The sequence below is a fragment of the Callionymus lyra genome, chromosome 6, assembly GCF_982586985.1.
Source record: "Callionymus lyra chromosome 6, fCalLyr1.hap1.1, whole genome shotgun sequence".
NCBI classification, from domain to species: domain Eukaryota; kingdom Metazoa; phylum Chordata; class Actinopteri; order Syngnathiformes; family Callionymidae; genus Callionymus; species Callionymus lyra.
Window position 1 is genome coordinate 32,864,260 of NC_141823.1, and position 19,374 is coordinate 32,883,633.

At 39.5% G+C, this 19,374-nt stretch overlaps 1 protein-coding gene across 4 annotated transcripts; it reads right to left on the reverse strand.

Moving 5' to 3' along the window:
* Positions 1 to 2,068: 2,068 nt before the first annotated feature.
* Positions 2,069 to 18,176, reverse strand: rnf111 (ring finger protein 111). Of its 4 annotated transcripts, none has more exons than XM_087792815.1 (15): positions 18,075 to 18,176; positions 15,285 to 16,233; positions 13,441 to 13,573; positions 9,212 to 9,366; positions 7,128 to 7,322; positions 6,681 to 7,042; positions 6,314 to 6,563; positions 5,499 to 5,832; positions 5,257 to 5,382; positions 5,021 to 5,138; positions 4,217 to 4,297; positions 3,714 to 3,809; positions 3,378 to 3,464; positions 2,964 to 3,067; positions 2,069 to 2,312 (listed from the first exon to the last, which is right to left on the reverse strand). In XM_087792815.1, exons 2-15 carry the CDS (start codon positions 16,150 to 16,152, stop codon positions 2,195 to 2,197), a joined length of 3,027 nt encoding a protein of 1,008 aa, XP_087648941.1. In that variant the 5' UTR covers positions 16,153 to 16,233; positions 18,075 to 18,176; the 3' UTR covers positions 2,069 to 2,194. The 4 variants fall into 4 exon arrangements, with proteins under 4 accessions (XP_087648941.1, XP_087648942.1, XP_087648940.1 ...); XM_087792816.1 differs by having other exon boundaries at positions 4,217 to 4,294; positions 17,703 to 18,173; XM_087792814.1 differs by having other exon boundaries at positions 17,703 to 18,173.
* Positions 18,177 to 19,374: the final 1,198 nt, after the last annotated feature.

The window sequence follows — 19,374 nt, forward strand, 5'->3', positions numbered from 1 at the left end:
TAAGGGATGACCAAATCTAAGTATAAAGAAGTAAGTAAGTAAGTAAGTAATTTTTATTTGTATAGCGGTTTCCAGACCAGGGTCACAAAGTGCTTAAACAATCAAAACAATATTCAATAAAGTATATAGCATAGGTCAAAGAAATGATGTGATATTTTTTTAATCAGAATTGGAAACTTGGTGAAATGCTTAATATTCAGTGAATAACATATATTGATATACTATACAAAAGGTGCACTTTTGTTCTTGTGACGATTACAATCTCAGTTTGTTGTGTGATCATTTATACCATTTCCTGCAGAAATTCTTGTCATCAACATCAATTATGCAGTGTATCAAACAATGGAGGCAAGTTATGACTTCAACCAGCTATGTTTGACTTAAGAATATGTGAAAATAATTTGTCCCACCTATACGTCATCATATTTTAATAAACACAATTATGCAATGTATGAGGCAATAGTGGTACCCTTTCTTCCCCAAAACATTCCCATGCCATATATATTTTAAACATATTTCTTTGCACCAAATTACACTCGGAATTACTTTTTAATTACCTAAATGTACATTTTCAAATTGAATGTAAAAATCACTGCTTTTAACCCTTTTTGAGTTATGTGAGTATAGAGATATTTTCTTGTCTATTGTCTACTCTTTATATGTAATATGCAATTGTATTTTTTATTTGATCACAATAAGATGTTTGTAAAACTTAATGGATACCGGCCTTTAGACTTTGGCCACAAGATGGTGCTATTAAAAAGTGAATGGTAGTTAAATTCAACCAATTAAATTAAATAAAAAATTTGCTACACGTACGTGTCACTTATGAGTGATGAATGACAAATAATTGAAGGTTTTTGTGTTTCCTCTACTTTCTTCTCTGGCACGTACAGGATTCAAGCGGTCTGTGGATTTGAACTCATTGTAGAGCAGTGGAAGGAAATGTTGAGTTCAACTCGATCTCCAGCTCCTGGGTGAGCTTCAAACATGTGTCAGGGGAGCAGGAAGTGATCCCTGAACCTGCTGGGGGACGTCAAATTGAAGAAAGATGACCATCTGCTGGCTCAGAATTGGCCACAGCTCCCGATCCTGTTGGCTTCATCAAATCATGACCTTCATCAGGGCAGTTTATGTCCAAGTGAAAACTAATTCTAAGTCCATGGTTCTCAGGTGGAATAAAGTAAGGGTGACTGCTGACCCCGCTCTGATAAACTGACGTGAAGCAGTGAAGAGTCAAGACTGAAGAGTTATCAAGTTTATTAATATCATTTATTTATAACTAATATAAATCCCACAGAATATGATCCTGATGAGTTACATGAACATTTGTTTACCTGCTTTAAGTTCGGCATTTCCTCACTCCGTTCAGTGACTTTTTTCTTCTTTTAATAAGCATGAGTGGAAATAGCCGCATCAGCTCCTTTTCTCTCTTGTGCAAGTCTATGCAGGTGAGTTAGTCAACAGTTCTAGTGTTTGTTTCCATCCACAGCGGTGAAAAAAACTGCTGCTGAACGACTACAGAGACTGAGAGAAGGCGGAGGGGCGGGGGAGTCAAGGGGGACAACACTCACATTAATCTCAAATAAGCTGCAAATGTTCCTCTGCAAACAAATGAAAGTCAGCCTGATGACAGGTGTCCGTCAGCAAGAGACCAGTCTCTAGAATACCGTTGTGGAGGTGATGAGGGGTCGTCGTGGAGACGCGTGAGTGTGGGAGTGATGTTTTGTAAAAATACTGTGAGTGTGCACCGATACAGCAGCTGGAATGTGGAGGAACTTCACCGTCTGCTGGGCGAACTCATCCAGTGGACGGTCGGCGTGTCCAGCCCTGCCTTGATCGCAGCCTCAGTGTTTGCGGAAACTTTACGAGGGTTCTCCTCGCCGGCGTGCAGCCGGATGTTGAATGTGCAAAGAAATGCATGGTGAGGAAACATGCAAAGAACGAAAGAATGACACTTGAGGACAAACGACCCAAAGCTACATAAAAGCTTGATAAATACACAAAATCTTCCGCCTGTGATGCAGAAACAACTCCGGGCTGCTGCTTCTTTTGACTCCATAATGGGTTTGTCTGTTTTTTTTCACTGCACAGGTTATTCATGCCATCTTTGGTTGACTGCAGTACTGAAGTGAAAACTAATGATCTCAAAATAAATCTCAAAATAAGGTTGTTACAAAAAGAACAAACAGCATCAACTCTCGGCCGTCAGCTGCGCCTCGATGTCCACCCTGCAGATGGGGCACTTCTTGTTGGTCAGCAGCCACTGGTCCACACACAGTTGATGGAAGAGGTGCATACAAGGCAGCCGTCTGGTGGGCACAGAAGAGTACGTCAGTGGGGCCTTGAGCTGATCTCATATCGCACAGCAACAGTTCAAAATCTTATCGTCACATGTCTATGAAGAGGCAAGACCCACTCAGTTTCATTCTCTGTCCACGATGTACTCTTGTCATCTTTTGAAACATTCCTCAACTCCATCGTTGCCTTTTATTTTAATATCTTTAAATAGTCTTAATATCAATGTTGAATATTTCCTCTGACTTTATTTAATATATTATACTATAGTATCTTTATTCAAACAGTTACAGTGCTGTCGGTGAAATACATCAAAATACTATTGTAGCATCTGAAGGTTTGTGTCACTGAAGCGCCATGATAAAAACATTTTTTTTAGCCCTTAAATGGACTTTGGATGACGGGGGCAGACTGAATGACGACTAGTTACTCAATTCAGCATCTCACCAGCAGAGGGCGGAGACAATGCGTGAGTGACACCATAGGGACTGTCATGTTGCTACAACTCCGGGGTCTCCTGCCAGTTATTGAATCTTTTGGGTTGAGAAACATCTCAAGAGAGACCATGTAATGAGAACCCCTCATACACCAGGGCGGCTCACACCCCCGCCCCCTAATTGGGCATGTTCAGAAGCAAGAGTGAGCCTAGGACGGGCTCCGGTTACCTGACGTCCTCCCCCTCCTCCAGTATTGACAGACAGATGGTGCATTTTTCTTCCGTGTCTTCATCAGCCCCCTCGTCCTCCTCCTGCTTACCATGAAGCTTTCTCTGTCAAAGAAAAACGTTTGTGTAGCGTGAGTTTGGGCTGCAGAGGCGTCCAACACATCATTCTATGACCCTAAAATAAGTTCAACTCCTCAACTAGAAGCACTAAGAAAACATTTACAAATACTCTACAGCTACAACACAACAACACATTATACTTGTGGGGACAGAGAGGAAGGTGATTTTCTCCTGACACTTTCTACATGCTAAACACACGTCTACAGTACTGGAGATCCCTGGCCCCAAAATCTACAGCTAACATGGACAAGTGAGCAGAGACATGTTTCCAATTGATTTTCTTATTATTCCTCACCGATTCTGGGGTTGCGTGCATTTTTTTCCCAATAGATGCCCAAGCTTCAGGGGTTAACTGTTGGTCAATGTCTCTCTCCAACACCTTCTGTATTGGGCGGCAGGGTGTTAGAGCGCTCATTTAGATACAGTTACAACCACTAGCAGACCCTCCCCAAACAGAACACTACACAGTGGCAGAAGAACGCTTCTGCTAAATGTTTGTACAACATGTTGCAAAAGCACCAAGACCGTGTGCACTCCCAGAATGCACTGCAAAAGACAAGCACAGCTACACACAGAATGTATTTCAACCATCAGAAGGACGAAGAGAAAGTCAAAACAGACGCAGGCTCACCTTCTTGTACTTGTGTGGGTAAGTGCACCTCTCGATGGTTCCCTGAGAGGCTCCTCTGTTCACCGTTCCCAAACGTTCCTCTAAATGCAGCAGGTCCTGAATGGAAACAAAATCACTGTTACCAAAAATGATAAACCTAAAGGTTGTGTTTCTTCACAATGATTGATTGATTCAAGACTTTAAAACAGCCAACTGGACTAGGTTAGGAACTCATTGCCCAGTTTCCTAGTTTTGTAAACTTCCCATTGAGCCATGTTGCCACCGTACACAAGCTAAGAGGGCATTTTAAAAATAACTTATTAGTCGGTCTTTAATGTGAAGCTGTTAACTACAGAATTGAAGAGTCAAATTGGCTACGTGCATCCTGCTTCATGATGTTGTATTGTTTGATAGTATTTCCCAGAACTCAGAAAATCATTTTATCTCCAGTCATGTTGAATTAAATGACAATAAAAGTAAGATTGTCTTAGTGGAATGTTCAATACAAGCAGATCGAGTCTCACCTCATAGGTTCGTCCAAGGCCAGTCATTCTAGACGAGATGTACCGAATATGTGGGTAGGTCACTTCTGAGACGCCGGTCTGCTTTGAAGGTGAAAGAAAATAGACATTATGTAGCTTATTTCAACCAGCACATGTGAGTCGACTGAGTGGTACACAGCATTCATGGCTTGATGATGATGCGTCTTCCAGAGACTTGAACCAACTTTGAGATGATTCTGCCATTACACTGTTAAGTAGGGATTCTAAACATTTAGTCAAGCCATCTCAAATCCATGCAGAACATTTTGCACAACGCATTATTGGTTGGACATAAACCACAGTCTGATCTACTGACATATAACAGAAAGACATTTCATTCTCTCTAACACATTACTAATAAACGTCATTTGTCAAAGTATTCTTCCTCTTATTTAGGGTTATTTTTAACATTATTCTTCTAATTTAAAATATAATTATAAACTTTGGTATAGATCATGATGTATGTATATTAAAATAATGTTTAACTTTTAAAACGGCACTGTGAGAGATTAAACATAGTTAAATTGATGTTTTTCTAGCTCCCACTACTGTTACAACAGTGTAGCTGGTGGTGTGAAAAGTGACAGTAGTTGTTGAAGGAAGATGAATGCTTGATAACATCTACAATGAATCTCAGTTAATTAAAGCTAATAATGGCTAAATTATTCACTCAAAAATCAACATTGAAAACATATGAAGAGGCAGGGCGAAACAGTTAATCTACAATAAACCTTCCGTCAAAGTAAGTCTTCCTTATTAAAGCAAGTTTATGTGTGCGTCACTCACCATGAAGGTGATGGGGAAGTGGTGCAGTCTTGGGGGAGGGTGGTAGTGGGGCAGGTGGGAGTGCAGGTGCCCGGAAGGATACGGAGCCACAGTCACACCTGCTTCTAGGCCGAGCTCCCTGTTGACACATCAGCAAACATCTCTTTTATGGCCTCAGGTGTATTTTTTAAAATGGCTTTATCCATTTGAAAAGCTTTTGTTTCAATAAAAAAGATTTAAGAGCAGTTTTAACTCACCACGCTGTTCTCTGCTCCAGTGGGCGGGGGTGGGAGGACATGGTCTGGGGGACGTGAATGTGGTGGCCATGGCCATAGTTTGGGTGCATTCTATGAGGATGTGGTGGTGGACGCTCATGTGCTCGCCTGTGGATGAAACAGAGCATCAAACTTATCAGAAATAACTTTTTTACAGAGATTATAATGTTGAATCTGACTGCGTTTTGGTCTCCAAGGAGAGACTTTAACAACATTACACTCACGTAGGATGCTGCATAAATCTGCGCCTCTGAACTTCCAGCCTTTGCATCAGCTCGTTGTGACGGAGCCTCTGAACCGACGCCAGGGCCTGTTGGTCCCCGGGAAGGTGTTGAGCAAGGGGCGCGTTTGAACTGGTGGGGTGGTGGGCAGGCAGAGGAGGCGGCGGTGCTGAGGGCACGGTGTGGCCCGACGGGTCGGACGCCAGCGGTGGGTGAAAGGAGTGAACTGGGTGGGGAATTACATAATCACCTTGTTGAGGGGGCAGTTGGGGGTTCCCGTGGGAATGGGGGCAGGCAGAAGAAGGCTGATGATGCAGTGAGCGAGCTAGAGTGCCATCTGCAGATGGAGACAAAAATGTCAATCAAATATCAAATGTCAAAAGTTTCTTCCTTATAGTATTAGGAGTCAAAAGGAATTGACAATGACGTAGAAATCCTATAATACTTGATAATAATCGATTTCCAGACAAATTATAGTTACATATAGAAACAATAAATAGAATGGGTCTGTTTTTCCAAATCCACTAAATTCTTCATCGTTGTCAAATAATTCAGCATCTTCATCTCATATTTTACTTTATATTCAAGTGTCTCTTAAGTATCTACGATGACAGTTACTCTGGTCAATTCAGAATTGATTGTTCTAAAAATGTCAATTCAGACATGGCTCCTCGGTTATACCGTTGATAGGAATGTTGGCTGATATCTAATCCAGAGAGAATTTGAGCCACCATGTAACAACCTTCAATGTCAAACAAAGATAAAGATACAGTCAAAGCAGAGGCAGATGCCAGAGAATCTGGACCATCCATACTCACAGGTGGGGTGCATATAATGTCGGCAGGGCTGCTGGGGTTGCGTTTGTGGCTGAGCCACAAGAGGGGAGCTGAAAGAGTCCACTGCAGTAGTCTGGCTGGTCCCGGGTGTGGCTTGGGAAACAAAAGGAGAAGGCCTTGAGGTGGAGCCGGGGCAGCACGGATCAAAGGCTGAGGTGCTGCCATGGAAACTGGCTCCACTGCTTCCACTGCCCCGAACGCTACTGCTGCTCAGGTCGACTGGCAGAGTTTGCTGAGGGAAAAGAGATAGGGAAATATTATTCAGGAACTAAAAGCAAGCATGGGAAATAAATTATAACTAGTTTGTGGAATGTTGGATGTGGCTCATAAAAGCAGAACGTTCACAAACCTGGTCGATGTAGAGAGAGCCGTTGCCACTGCTGCCGCCTAACCCACAAGAGGCAGGCAGAGCACTGGGTCTCTCCACTGCACAACTTGACTCTTGGAAAGGCAGAGTGCCCGGCGGCTGCGGGGCAGGGTGGTGAATATGGTGAAGGAAGCGACGGCCGCTGATGTGAGTACGACCGTGCTGTGAGTTGCTAGTCGTCTGAGCAGATGAGGCCTGCATGCAGGTTGAGTGAGAGTGGTTGAGGGTCATGTGACTCGGTGATGGTCGTCCACACGGGGAGTGCTGCTGACAACAGGATGGAAGGCGAGGCATAGCCGTGCCAGAGTCTCCTGGTGTTCCAGGCAGCCCTGGTCTGCTATCATCTAGTAATATGAAAAAGAATCAATGTGAAAATTCATAGACAACCAGTTCATGTATGGACCAGAGATCCTTGTGTGCAAGTCACACCTTCAGTTGTGGTGCGAGTAGAACCACCTGCCCTCTGTGTATGCACACTTTCTGGTTGTGAGCCTGAGCAACTGGTGGAGGGTCCTGGGACATCATTGAGCTCTGAGGTAGAGGCATGATGGGAAGATGATGACGAAGAGGACCTCACTGTTTGAGGATGAATGCTGCTGGAGGTTGTTGGCACAACAGAGAGATCTAGAAGAAAAGAGCAATAGAAGAGCAGTTCTTGTCACTTCTCTATATTTTTTTAGATTTCAAGTTTTACTTTTTGAGCCAGGCTTTGGGGTAAAACGTAAAAGCATAGGTCAGGTTTTTCACTATAGTTTGTAGATAGTTTTACTCCTACAGCACGTGTTGCGTTTTTCTTCCTAATTAAATTGTCTTTCCTTCTTTTACTGTAAGATGTTCAAATTGGAGCAGATGAGTCTTTTTGTTCAACTTCAATAGGTCATGCGTTTTGTGTACATTTTTCTTGCGACTTTGTTGACACTTTCTTTACTTTATTACTTTGTTATGCATTGTCCTCCTTTAACTAAAAATGAAAAAAAAATCACTGAATTCTTTTTGGCGCTGGCAGCGATTTCTCCCTTTGTAGTGTTCTACTTGGCTGCTCACCGTCATCACAGACTCATGCAAACGTATTCACATCTTTTGGATTTTTCAAGATTGGAAGATTACCGTCATCCTTTTATATTCATTTTTATCAGCAGTTTGGCCAGAAGCGGAGGTAGTCGTCTTTCAATGAAGAATATTTTTGAGTGTAAGAACATTTTTTTGCGTAATGGTCCATAAAGGAATGATTTGGATCATCCATTTAATCATTCCTGCTCTTACAATTTTTTCTTCTTAGAACTGAACCAAGAATTGCTGCACACAGAGGCTTTCCTCCTTCATGTGGTTTACTTCTGTTTTCCTTCTAATCACACATTCCTTTTTTCTTTTTAACAAAACCTTTTAGATTAGATTTTTAGGCTTCCTAGACATGGTATATTCCCATTTTGTTCTTTCTTAGCAAATTTTCCTTTCTTTATAATCTTCCATGATAAAATAGTTAATTAATGAAACTACAGTTCATACATCTGAGCCCATTTACAGATGGAGATGGTGATAGAGCATTTTTAAGAAGACGAGTCGAGGGGCTAGAAATACACAGGGCAGGGCTTCTTCTTTTTTCTTAAAAATCATTTCTTGAATAAACAGAAGTATTTCAGAGCTGAGCTAAAGTAAATTGAGAACAAGTCTAAATTGATCTAGGTTCACGTTACTACCTTCCTTCTCAAAAGTGATACATTTTGGTCAGACTGTGTGAAGAAAAAAAAAGAAGCTGAATATGACAATTTGGCCACTTGAGAGGGCAGACGAAATAATTTTATAGTCAGTGGAAATAAAGATAATGTCATCAGTGTACAAAGAACCAACAGGAAACAAACTAGACTTCTGCAAGCTAGCTTAATGGTTCATGGCTAAACAAGTTATGAGACTCTTAAACATTTAACAATGTGAAACATCTTCTTGAACACAATATGGGCTACAAGTTGTGTGAGCTTAACATGCAGCCGTTGTAGTGAAGAAAAAGCCTCATTAGAATTCAGGTGTGTGTGCTTTCTGGTTTTCGTTAACAAATTAATTTATCCTCGTCCTTCTAAGAAATGCAAATACCCTCACGCCCAGTGATCCCATATTTTCACATGTCAAGCTCTTTGCTGAAGAATCAGAATGAATTGCAAGTCATTTACATAATTGCTCTGTAAATGGGCAAATGGATAAAAATAATTCTGAATACTTAGATGTCTAAATGCATCTCATCATTGCAGATAAGCTAATCCAATCAAAAGTCACTATTGATGTGAAGTGATAACAAGCACACTTTTTGTCTCTCACTCATTTTAGAACCATAACGGCTGTGGCACATTTCAGAAATAGTGAAACTTACCATGAACAGGGCATTAATTGCATTAAAGTTACTCAGAAGGTTTACCTTTTGTTTTTAACCTAATATCTGGTTTTATGCTCAAACTGTGCAACATCTGCTGTGAATGAAGTGACCAATGACGGCAGGAATTTAAGAAATAGGTAGCACATACCATCTTCATCGACGGTGAGATCAACCACCTCTCCTGGATTCTGGCGGAGGGGTTGGATAACAGTGGAGAGTCTGTGTCGTCCACGTGACTCCTGAAGTCGATTTTGGGAGCAACTGCTGGGCCACAGCCTACCCAGCCCTCCCACTGAGCGTGACCTGTGAAGGCATAAACAGAAATGCTATGAGACCTCCTTAAAAACGTTTGAGCTCAAATCTGTTGACTCACTAAAGCATCGTACCCGAGTAGTGAGGAAACATTAAATAAAATATATATATATATATATATATATATATATATAGCGATTTCCCTAGCATACTGTGGTTAGTTATTGATCCACATTTCATAAGTAAGCGTAGGAAAAAACTTCACCACCACCCCAAATAAAAAAAAAAAAAGCTAATTGACCATCAACTTACATAGGAGCTATTCATGATAAACAAGGAAACGGATATATGCACCAAACAAACTGCTCTAGGGGTAACAGGGTACGACAGGGGTGGGCATGTTAGGCAAAGGTGTAAATGGTGAAACTCCTTGGTTGGTTGATCCCAGAACACCCATGTAACCACGTGGGAAAAGTTGCTAATTAAGTTGATCTGGGAATATTTTGTAAATATATGTTTACCACCAGGATCCCAAGGGAATGGGAGTAGTTGAAAGGAAAACAGTATATTGTAAACATGAACACTTGGGGAATGGAAGGCATGGTAATGTTGAGGTGATGCGAGTCATACTCCTGAGGGAGCAGCAGGGATGAGAGTTAAGCTGATGAAGAGATCAGTGCGGAGGCGAATTGAGAAACTTTTTACACAATGATGTTGTGGTGAATGCAACTAGACAGTAAAAAATAAAAGTGGCTTGTAAAAGTATTCAGCTTTAATTGGTTTCAGTTGAGGACTAATTGGGATTATAATTTTGGCCATGAGATACGGGGAAAAAATATATAAATAATAGATTTACATTTACATATACATCTGGCCATTGACGTTGAACACAGTTGGGCTCTGGGAACTCTTGCGTTAGGATTTAGATCGTCCTAGATTTTGACTTTAGTTTTCTCTGGCGATTTGTAGTGCGCGTCAGAGAATAGAGGAGGATGGAGCCGCTATTCCAGATTCAACCTAATCAGACCAAATATGTTCCACAATAGAAATTAAACTATTCGAAAATGTTGCACGGACCAAACTTTTCTTTCCAGAATTGAAATAATCAGATTAACCAGTTAAATAATTGTCAAGTATTCTTTCAAATGTCATAGATCTTTCCAAATGTTGGACACAATATGGTGGGATATTGACCGTTCAAGGCCACATTTAATCAATGGCAGTAGATATTTCACCCTGGTTTAGCGTTTGCTGCTGTGATTTGGGGAGTGCAGCTGCTCAAAAATATCCCATGGTGTAGTGCTAGAACACTGGAATGTTCTAATGTGCTGCTTTGTGCAATTGCACCCAGCCATCAGTGGAGCAGCACAGACAAATACACATGAGCCACCAGTAAATGACTTTCAAACTGAAATTGTGTGAAATATGCATGGTGCACATAATTCATATTTTTCTGTCACATTAATGTAGAAGCTGCATAGGTCTGGGTGCTCGCATGAATAGGATTCAGGGTTCCTATTCTCTGCATCTCTTCTAACTGCACATAACAATGAAAATAACCAGACTATGTGTGATTAATTAAACATCAACTGCTATTGTAATTATTCGTGTGCATTCTTTCGGTATGCTCTTGCAGCACCAAAGTATATTCACAATCACAATTGTAACAACTTGAGAGGAAAAAGGAAATTTCATTACACATTCTGTGGGCCGCCTAGACCCTGCCCTACAGCAACCCATCCCCCCCCCCCCGTGTGTGAAAGCTCATCATTACATTCTCTAGCAGGCTGGGACATCTATTGAAAGTCAAGAAAGCAGACAGATAAGATGTCACAGCATTCCAAACCAAGTGTAATCACCTCACAGAGAACAACAATGATCATTCAATAAGAAGAAAACATGACCTGCACTAAGGATTAAGGTTGTGTATTGGCAAGAATCCGGCAAAGTGTATGTGATATAGTATATATATATATAGATATGTACGAGTATACATGTGATATATTGCGATGTAGGAACAACAACAATTTTTCTGCCTTTTACAGCAAAGAAATGGGCATATGCTTTGTCTAATAAAATGTGAAAGTGTTTGAAGGAAAGTGCTTCTCAAAATATGAACAAAAAACGTAAACTTATATTAACACTGCACAATGAAGTGCATTTCATTGCATTTTTAACTTTAAACTATGTTTAAAGCCAAAATGAGTCCAATCGTTAGCTTTAAAGGGTACTGGAGCTTGGTGTATCCTTTTGCTGCCATTTCGTTACTTTGGAATGGAGGAAATGACTAATTTAATTGCACCACACAAATGAACAAATGGTGTGTATATTTAAGTTCCAGTTTTAAAATAAAAAATCCAATTATTGTCTTTTATGCACACACTGTTAAAATATAAACCATTAAATAACATTGAATTAAAAAAATAAATATTATTTCAAAGGTTAAATACATATATAATTTGAAGTCATTTCCTTTTTATTTTATTTGAACTGTGATCAACAACTTTTAAAAGTAAATTAGTAAAGCGTTTAACGGTTTTATGAACTAAACTTGTTACGTGTATTTTTGTGTCATCATTGATCACCATGAAGTTTGTGAAATTTAATTTAGTGGAGCGTCTGCTGATGTCAAACACACAGAACTCAGCGCTGTCAGCCTTTATTCAACCAGCATGCAACCAAGTCAACATTAACACTAACAAGAACATTTATTTTTGTTGACTTTCATGCGTCAAATAAAACTTTCACTCTTCTCTACAGAACAGCAAAGTTAACTGCTTTGTTTTGTTTCGTCTTTCTTGTTTCTTCAATCTATCATATTCTGTGTCGTGGTGCGTCTCAAGATGCTTAATAAAGTAAGTGGTGTTGATCTTTTAGCGTGATTTCTCCTCCACACCTCCGCTCACATCTTCACAGCAGCGGCTCAGTTATAAATTTAAATGCTAGCCTAGTAATCTAATTACTTATGATTACTCATAATAACTTATATGAAACACACTTTTGCCATTAGGTCAGTTACTACTGGTAAAAATTGGTCTACATGCAACCATGATTTCCTTCTACATAAATTAAGTCAATTACTACGACACATAGAATTAAGCCTCATAGATTTCAGAGATGGTGAAGAAACTTCATCAACCTGATGTCATAGGGCTTCGGCCACAACGATATAGTTTTATAAATAGAAAAACGGATCATTCTATAAAACTGGCAGATTTCATGTGTGGTCCATTTCATGAGCTCTTGAAAATAGAAGTCAAAATTGATTTAAAAAGCTCAAAACTGTTTGAAGGGTTGTATATTATGTAATACATGTTTCAATGTCTGTATAAATATATATATACATTTTATAAATATCATATACAAGTGTACACTCACTTTCACCTGACCTGTGGTCATATGTACTATGAGTGCATGTACACAAAATAAGTACTTTTCCACGGCAAATTCATAGTATGAAAGTATGAAAAAAAGCATGCAAACGTGCGGGATTCCGTCTGGTTTTGAGGTGAATTACACAAATATCCGGCGGCAATCACTTGTCATGTTGAGAAGCGAACATCAGACACACATTAGCATTCCAACACTGATCAAAAATGAACACACTTGTTTGCAGTTAAAAATCTTCACACTTAAAAATTTTTTCATTCCAAACACTGATAACTCTTGATCATTATGTCCACATGATCGTTTAATGACATGTTTTTTTTCAGCCATGTCATGAAAATAATCAAGAAATGAGCAGGAATTATAGGCTTGTCTTTATAATATAATGAACAAAATTATCCGCATCCAATATGAAACTATTTTTTTTTTTAAGTGTACGAGAGTGGCAGTTAGTCGATGAAATTCAAAAATTGAATCCAGAAAGTTCAAGACAAAACGTTGTGTTCAAAAGGGACATTTCAGAAGGAGCTATCAAGACTAGGCCGACCAATGCTAGTCTTCTGAGACGTTATTACCCGTATGTCAGCCATGTTTATTAAGACTTAGCTAAACAGGTTAAAACTTTGTGTCCTAGATCATTTTTTAAAAATAAATGGAAAGCGGAAATAGCCCTTTTTGTATTGACATTAACAAAACATCTTTCCAAATTATATATGATTGCTTGAACTCATGTCCTACCTGAAACCATCTCCAACTGTGACAATCTCCACCTCGCTGTCAGTTGAGGTGACATTGATTTCCTCGCTGGCAGGAACAACAGGCGTCGGAGCGGGAGTTGCCTCAATTACCACCACGTCTTCATCCAACGCACCTGAGAACATAAGCATAAGTTGTAAAAGAGTGGAAGTAGAGATCTTAGTCCATTAAGAAGTTTTTAAACCCATCTAGTTAAGAGCATGTCAACATGAGGAACGCAATGGTAATCCATATACGCTAACTATTAGGTTTAGCTTTTAATAAAGGTTTGCAGTAACATCTTTTAAAGACCCTTTTTAAATAACAGCCCCATTGATACTCTAAAATGCTACTGCTTTGTTGAAAGACAGAATTATAAACCTTGTCATATTTTAATATTAATACCTTTATTGGAAATTCAACAAATTGTGGGTTTCTAAAGGAGAAATGGTCAAAATACTGTTGCTGGTTTTGCACTACAGACTGTTTTGTTACCCTCAACTAAAAGGGCTTACAGCTCTGATCAGTTCTGTTTACAGTTTACACAGCAATTTGTTTGATGTCACACTACCCTGACAGATTAAGGTTTCATTGTCAGTAAATTCCAGTAAAACAAAACATTTGTTTTCCATGTTGTTGTGCTGTAGGCATTTTTAAATCAACCAATGATCCTACATAAATGTTACCCGGTGCAGTTTTCTTGTTCCCATTCGATGAAGTTTTGTACATTGTATACAAAACACAAATTAAAGTCAAGATTAACATAATAAGTGAAAGGAAATTAAAATGGTCTCAGACCAGGTATCGGTTTTAGATATATAGATGATATAGATATGGACATATATTATTGTTTGTTTTTTCTAGGGAATACACAAACATACAAGTTGATGATCTAAGGTTTAAGTGGGAACTATCCTGAGTGGCTCTTAAGACTGTGTCTTGACAGATCCCTGAAGATTCCATAAAGTACCCATTCACTTGATGTATTCTGAACTGAAAAGGAAACTGTCAAGGGAAGGTTTTGGAACTTAACCATGATTGGAAGGTAGTCAGTAAACACCTCTCGACTGTGACTTATAGAGATGGCTCTCTGATATTTTGGGTTTGCATGGGCAACATCAGTATAATGAAAAAAGCAGCAAGACAAACAACAGAAATGTTATTTCTGTAAAAATGTCATTGTCATGTTTTCTTTATAATAAAAGAACCCGTACGGCCTTCATGTAATTAACCATAAGATTTGGACAGAGCGAAACGGTTGTACCCGTCTCAAACCACGGTTTGAAGACAATCTGAGGTCACAGCCATCTTGGAAATTAAATCAACAACACACTTCATTTTGCAAATTCTGGATAATTGGTGAATGTTATCAAAAGTTAGCTTTTCACACTTCCTCGTTGGATTCACTGTTTAAAACATGATGCCTGTTATAAGTGACGGTTTAAATGCATTTACTAAGGCAGGAGCAGAATTCCCAGTGTTTCATACTATTGTTGGTTTAACCCCTTTTTGCCGGCCACAAAATACATTCATGCAAAGTCACTGCCCCAGTAAGGGTCAGATCTGCCAGTGCAAATATCGATAGTAGATCTGTTTGTTCTTAAGTTCGTCAGTATTCTGTCACTGATCCATTTAAGAAATTAGATAAATCTGCCATTGCATTTTAAAAACAAGTGCTACGTTACTTTTAAAATTAAAATGTTATCCTTTTTTTTTTTTAATTAAATTTAAATTCTTAATACTACTATTCAGTTTTTACTAGAAGATGTAGTGTCAACATTGTCAAACAACTTGCTCAGACATTAAAAAAAAAGATATTGTGAACATAAAAGCTGCTGTGAGAGTACCTGTAGTCACTGAAGCACTGGGCTGGCTGCTGGTGCTGCTCACGTCAACATACAGCTCTTCTGCTTCGGATGATGAGGTGGAGGACGACCCACTGCTCAACTCGTCACTTGAACTACTGGTACTGTGTAATAGAGCATACTTCCTGCGTGCGATAACCTCACGTTTCTTTCTCTGCAGAAGCAGTCTTTCCTTTTGCTTCTGAGTCCGCTGGACCCCTCCAGCAATGGACTTAACAAAGCGTTTCCTTTGTATAGGCCGTCGGTTGTTCAAACATGGACGTCTCAGCAGCACTGGCTCAGCTTCTGAGCGCACCCATTTATGCGACCGACTCCGTTTAGGTCGACCCAGAATGGGTCGCAAACTAACTCCAGTAGCTGTAGTTGTGAGAGTAGAGGTCTTGTGTTGCCCGCCTGTTGCTCCTGCTTCCTCTTCCTCTGAGGTGAGAGTGTCAGAATCCCCAAATCTTAGACTTGAGGAAGGGGAGGAGGCACACTCACTAAAAGATGACTCATGGTTACGTTCATCCTCGCTGGGGTCCTGTAAAAGTTCAACTCTAGGACGCTGAGGTGTAGCTGAACTCTCAGTTATGTTCCCCTCCTTCATTGAGCAGTCAGACGGTCCAGCTCCTGGACCCTTTCTTTTCCTGCGCACCGTTAGGCCAAGGTCTGTGTCTTTCGGGGTCCCAGACTCCTTTAGGGTGTGATGCTTGGGTTCAGTGCAAAGGCTTTTGAAATCAGCTCCAGCCTTTCCTATCATCTCCATGTTGTCAGGAAAACTCTTGGCTGCTTCCATAGTCTCTGGATTTGCCAGAGGCTCCTTAAGACGCTCCTGTCTGCTGGGGGGCCCCGACGGCACCTCACTCTTCATGGCGACAGGTCAGTTCACACAGCAAGCATCCAATACTGTTTCACCACGTCCTAGAAGTCTATCCCCAGCATCTCACTACAGCTAGCAAAAGATGGGGAAAAAAATGTCAGAAGCTAGAAATCTACAGTAGAATGGCAATCAACACAAGATAATAACATTTGATTTATTACTAAAAGAAATTCTTGAGAAGCAGACAGTGCTTGGAAATGTTTTGGTTAAACCGGTATCATTTTACAAATACTTCAAATTGAAAGATATCTGAGGTAAGTGTTAATAATGGTCAGTTTTAATAGAAATAAATGCTAAATTATTCCCATCTCCCTTAAAAAGCTGCTGGGTCATCTCTCTAAATCCTCTTATTTTAAGAATATCATGCAATAATTATTTAACTACTGAACATCTTAAATGCATGTCTTTTCTAACTTAGTCCATCTAAAACTACAATGTCATCTATGACCTTTAAAACATACGAATCATATAAACCAGTCAACACTATGATTACAAAAACCATTAACGGATGATCAACACCACTAGTGACTGAGAAAATTGAAGTCACCGTTTTGGACAGGGTAGGGAAGTCATGGCATTTACTTAAGACCTGGATCTGACATCAGTACATGTGCAGAAGGGGTTACCAACATGGTGGTCGCGGGAAAAGGGTAGCCCACAGACACCTAAGGAGAAGCCCATGGGCCTGGTTGAAAAAAAACATTTTTCATACAATAACCATCTTTTTAATTTTGGTGTTGTCTTGCTTACTCCTTTCCCCATCTGTAATTTTGGAAGAATCACTAATGTGATTATTGTATTAGAGGTAACCATTAATCATCCAAAATAATATTTTATAAAGTAATTTAAGAAATAGAAAATAGATTTAGAAAAGCTTTTTTCATCCCCAGAGGGGAAACACACTTTTACAACAGAAAGTAAGAAGTGCTTAACAAACCGATGGTTGCCATTCGGGTCACACAGTGCCCTTGGAGTAGCACGCAATTTCCAATCATACAAAAATGTATGATATTCTATCAACCCTTATCAAGCAACCAAGGTGTATCTAGCTTGAGAGAGATCAACAGCAAACCAAGTGAGTGAGGGAACTCAGGCAGTAAATGCCTTTAAATGTACAATGGCTTACATCAAACCTTCAGAGGGGATAAAAAGTATAGTAATATGGAGGAAAAACATGTTATTATCCCACGATATTTTTTATAAAATGATGGACAAAAAAACGATGTAACGTCACAATGCAACCGACACAGTTTACCATTATACTATATCTAACCCTGCAGCTGGCAACACAATAGCAATATTATTCTTAATATGCAATACAATACATTTAATTAAACAGAAAGTGTACAGAAAAGCATACTTATCTATATATAACATACTACAACAAGCTTGTCTGCTCACATCATCATCGTTTCCCAATGAGATACCTTATGTAAAACGGGGACGTTTGTTTGGAATTTAATATACAAAGTCGAACCATATAGGAAAGCTAGCCCTTAGCCTGACATCTTGCCAGGCAGAACACAAAGGCAAACACGCACCTTGTTCTTAATCGTTTTCCTCAAATATATCACCATCATCTCGGTTACAGGCTCCAGTATGGCACGGGGAATTTCGTTGAAAATGTCAAGACATCTAATGCTACATATTAGCACAGGTTGCAACTAGACAGGCCTTCACAGAACCGCGGATCGAGGACGTAAGTGGCTCAGATTGTGAAACTGACAACACAGTCCCGAGCGAGTAAAGCGGACGAAGGCTATGGGCCCCGAGCTAAGCTAACGTTTAAGCTAGCTTAACTTCGAACATAAACTATGATAGAATATTCGCCCATTGAGACTCGCAAACTAGTCATGTTACACCCGGGAAGGCAAAGCGACGTATTTACTACAACTATATAGCAAAATATAAACCTGTCTGGTCGTCATCCCTCAACGAATTGGCCATTCCTGTCTCTGTTGTTTACCCAGCGATCGTCTGTTCGCTGGCTACAACACAACCGTTTCTCATCGGCGCCACAAGGAGCCGCCAGATCACTACAAGAACCACAAGCGATGCTTGTGAATGATTTGCACGAGTATATAACACAACCGCATGATCATATCGTCGGATTAAAAAAATAAAACCCGAGTTACTCCGTAACAGAGAACAGAGGGAGAAAAGGCTAAAGCGTATTTTTGTTCTGCATATTTCATGTCTATTGCATTGAATACTAGTGCCCCCTCTAGTGGTTAAGTTGTGGTGGTGCTTTTAAAAACGTTTTAATAATTACTGTCTGGAGTCACTCACTACATGCGAATTCGTGACTGAAATAATTCAGGTTGTTAATCGTTTACGGAAATGTACAAACAAATAGGCCAAGTACTAAATGTCTGCCACTTATTCCCTCTACAAGTTTTAAAATAATAAAAATAAAAATGTTATTCAAGGGCGCATTTAAGGCTCCCATATACACAGTACAGGTAGAAGAGGGAAACAATACATGACACTGTAAGAAGCCGCAGGATAAAACCTGCAGGTTAAATGGAAAATAAATAAAGCCTATCCTAGCACGGACAAGATGTGAATACGCACTTCACATAACAGAAATAACAAAGTTATTCCTCTCAAATAGGCTTTTTAAATAAAAATTTAGTCAATTTTTTAAAGCATTGTCGTTCACAGCATCGAAAAAATGAAAGTTTCAGAATTGTTACTGAGGGATGAATAAAGTTCTATTTATCGAAATCCGCACTAAATACACACCTATTGAAGCCTCGGCTGCCGGGAACACAGGTAGAATGAATTCCTTCTACGACACCTATCATTTTCGACTTTCGTGATAAATTATTTTCAAAGGACTTTAATCTCGCGATGAATTATTTTCAAATGACTTTAATCTCGTGATAAATTATTTTCAAACGACTTTAACATCGTGATAAATTATTTTCAAACGAATTTAATCTCGTAATAAAACATTAAGCAATGCATTTAGTGACCCTAGATAGTATGCAAGGTTGAATTGCTGGGATCTGTTTTCCTGTCTCCACTATAGTCTTACTTCAACTGTAAAGTGTCTTGAGATAACTTTGTTATGATAAGACACTTTAAATTAAATTGAATTGAAGGATAATTTAGTTTGACTATTTTACTATGATATTTTCACACTTGTACCCTTTCCATTGTTACAACAACAAGAAGCTATAGCCTTAAGGGGGCGCTGTCTGTAAAAGG